The following is a 9,199-nucleotide window of genomic DNA, read 5'->3' as shown; positions in this document are numbered from 1 at the left end:
CATTTTCCTCTTTTTTATTTCTTTGCACATTGATTGCTTGTTGGCCCTATGGTACAAGGATTGTGCCTCTAATTTATTGCCCCCACACATCTCTAGGTCTATGTCTCTGATTTGTAATTCCATTGGACCACTGTATATTTTGTTTATATTTGCTATATTGTAACAATTATCCAGATTTATGTGTGTCATTTTTCCATGTTTATTACCGCACCCTCTGGTGAGAATTTATGATCAGTCGGGTCTGGGTGTTCAGGCTACATTACAGCTACAACATCATAATATCCCCTATACAGTAGCAGCTGCATAATATAAGTTGACTAAACTGAGAGGGGTGGGACTTTAACTGAGATGGACATATAGACACACTGGCCTTAATACCCCCCCCCTGCAAACGCACACAATGCTTTCTATCCTATAGACCCAACAGAACATCCTTTTGGCCTCTGCCAGGCAAGAGCAGCTAATATTTGCGTGTACGCTGGGGACATTTCCCAACGTACATGGTAAGCGTGATGTGAACATAACCTATTTACATCAATGAAACCTATAGAAAATGAGTGAAACCAGGTTTTAAGTTTTCACAAATGTTTTAACTGTGAAATAGTAATGTATTTACAAGAATAAAAAAAAACATGGTGACGCTATTTACAAGGTAAAACAAGTCATTAGGGGGGTTTGCCCAGAAAGAATTGTTAAAGAATTTAATTAAATAAAGGGGTCTGCCTCCCTGAAAAGATTCTGTACCAGGTCATTCTGGAATTGTAGCTTAAAGGGAACCAGTCAACTCTCTGGTGGAGTATGAACCAGTACTTTATAGCTGTCACAATAAAAAAAAATTATAAACTCTAATCGCTGATTCCAGCACCCGTGCGTGGCAGCTATAAGGTACTGGTGCTGACTACACTCCACCAGGGAGGTGACCAGTTCCCTTTAAAGGCTATGGACACCTTCAAATATATATTTTTCTAGTTTTTATTATTATTGACTTTAAAGTGACACTGTCCCCCCCTTTGTGCATTCTGACTTCTCTACACAGGTGTAAAGGGTAAATTTTGCGGTTTTCATACCTTATTTTATATCATACGTCATGGTGCTAGTTCAAGTAAAAAGTAATCTTTTATCAACTGCAGATTATGTTAAGTGGGCGGGGCCGCGTGACATTAGCGCCACTTAGCCCCGCCCATAACACCACCATTGGCCCCGCCCCCTCAACAGCCATTGGAACAGGCTAGCCTAACGGTCTAGGCCCCACCCCCTCTAGGTCGGCCCACCAATGGCCGTCAAGGGGCGGGGCCAACAGTGTTGTTGTGGACGGGGCTAAGTGGCACTAATGCCGTGAGGCCCCGCCCACTTAACACAATCTGCAGTTCATAAAAGATTACTTTTTACTTGAACAAGCACCATGACGTATGATATAAAATAAGGTGTGAAAACCACTAAATTTACCCTTTACACTTGTGTACAGATGTCAGAATGCACAAAAGGGGGTGACAGTGTCACTAACTTATATTACGCAGAATTTTGATGGCGCTCTCACATACAGTCCTAGCGGCCATGGCTTGAACTTGCAAAGTTCAGGTGCAGTCTGCAATTATGGGTGAACTTTGAGCACTGGCCGTGGCCACTAGTGCTGGCAACTCAGGCATTATTACACGCTGCACCTGGACTTGCCACTGTCCACATCCCACCAGCAATTCAGACACAACACAAGTGCTAGTTTAGGCCACTGGATCTATGTAAGGGTGACTAATTGTTTTTTCTAATTCAAACAAACTGAAAATACGTTAAAAAAAATTCAAAGCATTTAAAGGGAAGCTGTCAGCAGGTTATCATCTCCCTATAGTGCCCTAAAAGTACATTTCTTGCCATGTTCTTACCTCAGCAATGTCTTTGTGCCATTTGTAGTTAAACCCCTATGCCAATAAAGTGGCTTGGTACACTGGCGGCGGATCTACCACCCCCAGTACATCCATCTGCAACATTGTAAACTCAACACACCAGCAAGAACATCTTCAGTATAACACAACCCCAAGATCCTGATGGTCATGCATTGCTTAGCCTGGGTTCACACCACGTTTTTGCAATCCGCTTTTTGGGAAAAATGGATGGAAAAAGTGGATGAGTAAGCATCCGTTTTGATACGTTTTTTCCATTGAATTCCATTATAAAAAAACGGATCAAAACGGATTCATTCAAAACGGAACCGTTTTTGTTTTGTTTGTTTTTTTAGGGCCCAAAAATGAGGTTGACTACGTTTTTGTGTAGGTTAAAAAAACGGATCCGTTTTTTTTTTTTTTAATAATGGAATTCAATGGAAAAACGAACCAAAACGGATGCACACACATGATGGCAAAAACGTAGTGTGAACCCAACCTTACACCCCTGATCGATGAGTCTCGCTGCCCTTCATACCCCCCAAACGAGTGCAGGTAATATTTGTAGTGAAAGCTTTTATAACACAGAACAGTCACTGCCAAGCTTAAGAGTCAGATCAGACCGACTATTAATACCCTGCATATTGCAAACTGATAACAGTCCGAGCCTTATTGCTTCATCCCTTCGGAGCTATCGTCTCTTGCCGTCTTTCCTGGACGGTCTATGCCTTGTGCTCTCGCTTGAGGATGGAGACCCCTTCTTATCTTTCCTTGAGTCCTCGCTCCTCTTATAGGGATGTGAACTGTGCTTTCCTGAATGCCTCTGTTGCCCGCTGTGGTCTCCGGTATCCTTTTCCTCCTGTGTTCTGCTGTGCTTCTCCCTATCAGGAGGCAGCGTGTTCTTAATGGTATTGATCAGAAAGCGCTTGTTGGTGCTGGCCAGGGGACACTTCATCCTGTAATAGAATACAAAGAGCAGCTGCAGTCAATGAGCTTGTCTTGTGCGCCACCTAGTGTCTGAAGGAAGCACAATATAAGAATTGAAAAAAAAAAAAAAAAAAACTTACTTTTTACAGATGCAAAAACATTTTAAAATTTACCATCATCATTACAATGATTTTTGGGTCTTTTTGCCACATAATAGTTTTCCAGGAATTTAATGCTCCCTGTAGATACTGCCTATAAATCATGAGAGACCTTGAAAATATTGATCTACAGACCAATGCACTTTACTCATTTATGCATAGATACAGATTCCTCTGGAGGTGTAGGTATAAAAAATATTAATATATAACCTATTGTAAAAGGGATAAGTAAAAATCTATCTGCACGATTTTCTAATATACTTTATAATTTCCAGACTAAGATCCCTGCTTGCTGACATCCAATACAAACCTTAAATCTTTACTTCGGGTGGATGAACATAACGTTTTTGTCTGTTCCGTTTTTTTCAGGGCATTTTGACGTTTTTATGATCCTTTCCTGCCATAAATTCTATAGGGGGAAAAAACGCCAGAGAAAAAAAAAATCCTATGTCTACAAATGTTTGTGTTTTTTGTTTTCGGTCTGTCAGTGCAAAGGCCAGAACAGAAGGCAGAGCTGCAGACAGCAGGGAAGGCCTCCGAGGACACCTGCGAACGTGGTAAGGCGAGTTAATATTTTAATATTTTATACGACAATCATCAGCCATTGGCCGCGCATCACTATTACACATAGCGGTGTGTGCCCGACACCCGGTGATTTTAGGTCCTGACCAAAAGAAATAATCAGCCAATAATAGTTTCATGGGCTGATCAGGGTCTTTATTACACAGAGCGATAATCGGCCAGACTGAGCCAATTATTGCTCCGTGTAAGGGTCCATTTACACAGAAAGATTATCTGACAGATTATCTGCCAAAGATTTTAAGACAAAGCCAGGAACAGACTATAAACAGAGATCAGGTGATAAAGGAAAGCCTGAGATTTCTCCTCTTTTCAAATCCATTCCTGGCTTTGGCTTAAAATCTTTGGCAGATAATCTTTCTGTGTAAATGGACCCTAATAGGGCCCTTACACACACTACAATTTCCCATCTTTACCTGGTCAACCTCCTATAGCTGCACTGATTATATCCGGCAGAAATATCATCAAGCTGTTATTGTTGGGAGATGTTCTATTACAACCAATAGCTCACTAGGTAACACCTTGAAATAAAATTGGGATAACTACTACATAACCATTTTCTCTGGCATCTATATGATATATTAATGTAATGGGCTGAATTTCTCAAAAGAACTTGCATGTTACACATTTTTTTGCCGTTTCGCTGTCAAGCCTGCAGTCATGTAGACACTAACTTCTCTGCTCCTGAGCTGGATAGGATTGAAAAGCCGCTATTAAAGAATCTCAATTTTTCCTGTGCAGTGGTGGTACCAAAGGTGAGCAGTGTACAGTAACTGCTAGGGGCCCAACTAGTAGATAGTGTGCACTAAAATAAAAAAAAAAAAAAAACTGGCAGGGTAGCTTCACACATACCACACCGCAGCAGATTTTCCGCAAATGTCCGCAGCCCGCCCCATTAACCCCCTGCCGCTGGAGCCTATACTTCACCTGGTCCCCGCTCTGGCTTGCTTCGGGGGTTCCCGGCACATCCCTGATTGGCCGAGCAGGACATGAAGACGGAGCCCCGAAGCAAGCCGGATCGGGAAGCAGGCGAAGTATACGCTCCGGCGGCCGGGGGGTTAACGGGGCGGGCTGCGGACATACTCGCAGCGGGATGTGCATCCTGCTGCAAGTTTGTCTGCCCATAGGGTGTACTGGCCAGGGATTCGTAGCGAGTTTCTCGGATCAGTTACGGGTGAACGCAGCCTAAAAGGGTTATTCTGTATTCAGGTATGTGTTATTGACTCTCAGCTCTACTGAAGTGAATGAAGTGGAGCTGTAATACCACAAACAACCTGAGAACATAAGTGTCGCTGTTTTTCAAAGACAACAGCTCTGTTTATTAAATCCTGAATAACCCCTTTAAGAGCCTTCCTACCATATTTTGGGGCTTTTTCAGTTTTCTCTACAGGTCTTTCTGATTCAGTATAGGTTCCTAGTTCATAAAGACTTATAGGAGCTGTCCAGTTTAGAAAACCCACTGACATTACCCCAATTTCTCAGCTCAGTTTTGCCAAAATAGTATTACGCAGGTGATAGCAGGCCACATTCTAGGATGTGGCCTGCTTTACAATTATCCAGAAAGGCAGCGCTCCAGATCAGAGATGAAGGCTGGCACCTTGGCAATGATTCCATAGGCATCCATTATAGTGTATGTTTGGCCAAGAGTACATTCAGTCCCTAATCTATGTGACAGCTGTGCTGAGAAATGCTCCAGTTTGTACTATGACTACAAAAAACTTTATCTTATTGCAGTTTGCAATCTAAAAGGAATTTTGTGGCCAAAAAAGACGGATGAGCTATCCATAAGGTGTCTCATTAGTTGCTGATCTGTGGGGTGCCTGTTCACTTGAATGGGGGCTGAGCTGTAGTTATGTAAAGGGGGACACACTGCTTCCAACCCTGTTCACTGTGCAGTGTTGGCACCAAACAGCTGATTGGCATGGGTGCGGGCACCCCATCGATAAGCTATCCTGAGAGTGCTGGATATAGTTCTAAACTCACATTTATGGTGTTGCCCACTGGGCATGTCCAAGGCAATTGAGCATGGAAGGTGGAATAGATATGGTCACATTTCCACTCACCATACATAGCAGAGCTTTTAGCAGCATCCCGAATAGGAATACAGGGGTAGGCAAGTAGCAGTGTATAATAATAATCTATTATGGAACTGATAAAACACAGAATGACTTACCAGCCCATGGGCCCCATAGTCTCAGCCCGATCTTTTCCCCTTTTGGCTTCCTTGAGAAGCTCTTCTACCGCTTTTCTGCAGAAAAAAAAAGCCAATATGATCAGAGAGATAACACAGCCATAACACGTTCTGGATAGCAGCAAACTATACAAAACTATAGAGAGGATGAGTACGGTCATTGTGCAAGCCTTATCTGCTTATACTGAGATCAGCAGTCAGAGAGACGTGCAAGAGCCACTATGACTTCTTGATGTAATGGACATTGCTGACAATGACAAGTATATAAGTAAAGAGCACAGACTCAAAGACTGCTCGTCCTACTCACTCCAGATATAATCGATTATCTTACTTTTACCTAAAATATGGTACTGTGCATTAAGGTGACACTACAAACATGTCAAAGGTTCCCTGTACGTCTTTGTAATGTCTCCTATCAGAATCTATCAGCAGGTTAAAGTCCCCATACAGCTTATATTGTTGTCAGCTGCACTAACCACTCGCAGTGGGTTCAGCCACCAGAATAAAGTGTATGGGGATCTCCCAATCGTCCACCAACAGATGATGCCAGTGGTGATAGGGGTTGGGCGTGATGGAAAATCAGGGCCGACCCCTTCATTCTGAGAGAGATTAGTAGCAGCCAGAGCTCTCTGACTGCAGGCTTAAAATTGTTTCTGGGTATGGGGAGGACGGTCATAACTGTGAATGGCCACCTTTAGGATGCCCAAACATGCTTATAGATTGGCTATAAAGCTTATGCTGGGTTTACACGGAACGATTATAGTTCGAATTTTCGCTATAACGATCACATTTGATCGATAATCGTTCCGTGTAAGCACAGCAAACGATCAGGGGATGAGCGAAAAATCGTTCATTTTGATCTTTCAACATGTTCTCAAATCGTCGTCTGTCGTTCGCTAAATATTCGCAGATCGCTTTTAAAGATTCACCCGATGTGAAAGATGGGCTTAAACGATCTTGAAAACGATCGCAATAACGATTTTTCTTACGAATCTTCTAACGATTTTTCTCCGTCTAAATGCTGGTCGTTATAAAAATAAAATCGTTGCTACAAAATCGTTAATTGTTCGATTGGGCGAATTATCGTTCCGTGTAAACCCAGCATTAGTTTCTGTTCACACTGGCATAAGGTTTCTGCTGCTGTAGCAAAGCATCCAGTACTAGTCCTCTCTATAAAAAAGAAAGAAAGAAAAAAAAAAAATTCAACAAACCTCTATAAGTGAATAGGTTGATCCAGTGCACAAGATACGACCTGTCTCCTGTACCACCAAATGCCATGATGCCAGTGGGAAGAGTCTTAGGTTCCTATTACACGGAGTGATTTTAAACAATTAACCACTAACGATAAACGATTGCAAACGAGATTGTTTATCGTTAACCTAAAATCGTTTACCATATTACACAGAACGATGGTTGTTAGATACGATCATTACTGCAATCGTTATTGCAATCGTTACTATGATCGTTTATTCCATCTGATCCCAGCAAAACAATGGACAACGTGCAATTACACTGAATGATTAGTGAACAAATGCGAAACTTGAGCGAACGAATGTGGAATTACAGCGAACGATTAACGATAATTTTAGGTTCAGATCTAAATCAACGATGAACGACAAAAACTATTTTTCGACCGTTGCCTGCAATTCCACGGAAAGATTATCGTTTAAAGTCGAACGATATAACGATTTTTCGCACGATAATCGTACCGTGTAATAGGGCCTTTACATACTGATTTATTCTATGTAAGAGGTTGAATCAGTTTGAAATCATATTACATAACATTTACTACACCGGTCCAGAATTCCAGCCTGTATTATAGCCCAGAGCTGCATTTACAATTCCGCAGGCTTTAGAGATGACATATCCCAGTATTTCCTGTGCTTTAGGGCCTCTATTTACGAAGTCTGAACCTGCCACCAACAGCTCTTTAGTATCTGCATAGAGATCGCTGTGGTTATTTGCATTCTGGGAAGTGTAGTTTTTACACTAGGAAGGGCACAGTAATCCTGTGTGGGGAAAAACTCTCTGCCCCACTGCTTTATAGATGGTAGAAAACTCATGGGTGGACACATGCTATGCCTGGCACCTGTAGGCAAAGGCAATACAGCTGGCACTGGTAGGTGAACATTATGAAGCTCCGTAGGAGAGCACATTGTGGTTGGCAGTGGTAGCTGAGCATGTTGTAGATGCCAACTGAAGATGAACATGACGCTGCTGGCACTGGGAGACAACACTATGCAGCGGGCACCTGTGGGCAAACGGGAAGCAGCTGGTACAAATAGGTGAATGTAACAGCTGATGCCTCTACAAAACACTATGCAGCTGCCAAGTGAAGATGAACAGGTGGAAGGTGGCAGCCGCATCGCACACATGGCAACTGGCACCTGTAAGTGAACACACAGCAGCAGACACCTGCAGTAAAGCATGATGCTGCAAAACTGTAGCAAGGACTGCTAAGACCAGCACTCATATGATAACATACTGCAGCTGGCACCTATAAGGTAACATATTAAAGCTGGCACCCATATGGTAACATATTAAAGCTGGCACCCATCCATATGGTAACATATTAAAGCTGGCACCCATCCATATGGTAACATATTAAAGCTGGCACCCATCCATATGGTAACATATTAAAGCTGGCACCCATCCATATGGTAACATATTAAAGCTGGCACCCATCCATATGGTAACATATTGCAGCTGGCACCCATAAGGCTTTCTATGGGATAAACCCAGGAGACAATCATAACCCTCCAACACGTGTTCAAGTCACGTCTAGCTGCAGTGCTACAAGGCTGACAGGCTAGTGCAGACAGATTCCCACACAATCTATAGACAGAAGTGTCACAAAGCCCTACAGAGATCATACAGACATTCTACATCAGAAAACCTACCGCTCCAGCTCGTCCTCCTTCATTCTAAGTCCGTAACCACAAACAGGAAGCTGCCAACCAACGCTTCACTACGCGACGCCAACCGCCATCAGCGACTTCCGGCGCATGCAACGCAGCGCCTTGGGATGACGTCAAGCATGTCAGGTGACCTTGTCGGGAGCCGCTAGAGTAGTCACCCAGCAGTTAGAGGCCTGAGATCACGTATAATGAAGGCTGCTATTATAGCACGTAGTGAGCAGCAGCTCCGTAGCTTAGCTGAACCGTCCATTGTTATTAAGGAGAAGAATTATACCATTTGTCTTATGTTATGGCTATCTGTTGTCTAATAATTGTCAGGAATATTTTAGATGGTGCACAATATGTAACTTTTAGAATGTGATGTTCTTATCCTATATACTCTGTACTCATATACAGTGCACCCCTAAATTGTTTCCCCCCCTGACAGAGAATTTGTTACCTTTCCTGTCTGTTTTGGTTATTAATTGAATTTCTCATAAAATAACAATTCTGCAGCGTCTATACCGTGTTAGGGTGGGTTCATACAGAGGAATTCTAGCGGATAATGTCAGC

The 9,199-nt window shown here is 42.7% G+C and overlaps 1 protein-coding gene across 1 annotated transcript; it reads right to left on the bottom strand.

Annotated features, from left to right (window-relative positions):
- Positions 1 to 1,453: 1,453 nt before the first annotated feature.
- On the bottom strand, positions 1,454 to 8,749 carry POLR1D (RNA polymerase I and III subunit D). The gene is made up of 3 exons (XM_069972064.1): positions 8,630 to 8,749; positions 5,712 to 5,786; positions 1,454 to 2,830 (listed from the first exon to the last, which is right to left on the bottom strand). The coding sequence occupies exons 1-3, from the start codon at positions 8,650 to 8,652 to the stop codon at positions 2,566 to 2,568; spliced, it is 363 nt and encodes a 120-aa protein (XP_069828165.1). The 5' UTR covers positions 8,653 to 8,749; the 3' UTR covers positions 1,454 to 2,565.
- Positions 8,750 to 9,199: the final 450 nt, after the last annotated feature.

This window comes from Dendropsophus ebraccatus, chromosome 5 (genome assembly GCF_027789765.1).
Source record: "Dendropsophus ebraccatus isolate aDenEbr1 chromosome 5, aDenEbr1.pat, whole genome shotgun sequence".
Taxonomy (NCBI): Eukaryota; Metazoa; Chordata; class Amphibia; order Anura; family Hylidae; genus Dendropsophus; species Dendropsophus ebraccatus.
This window is presented reverse-complemented; position numbering and strand designations above follow the sequence as displayed.

Coding starts and splice junctions, on each gene's coding strand:
- POLR1D (XM_069972064.1), bottom strand. CDS start 8,652: ATGAAGGAGGACGAGCTGGAGCG. Junction 5,787..8,629: donor AAGGAGGACGAGCTGGAGCG/GTAGGTTTTCTG, acceptor TTTTTTCTGCAG/AAAAGCGGTAGAAGAGCTTC. Junction 2,831..5,711: donor ACTATGGGGCCCATGGGCTG/GTAAGTCATTCT, acceptor ATTCTATTACAG/GATGAAGTGTCCCCTGGCCA.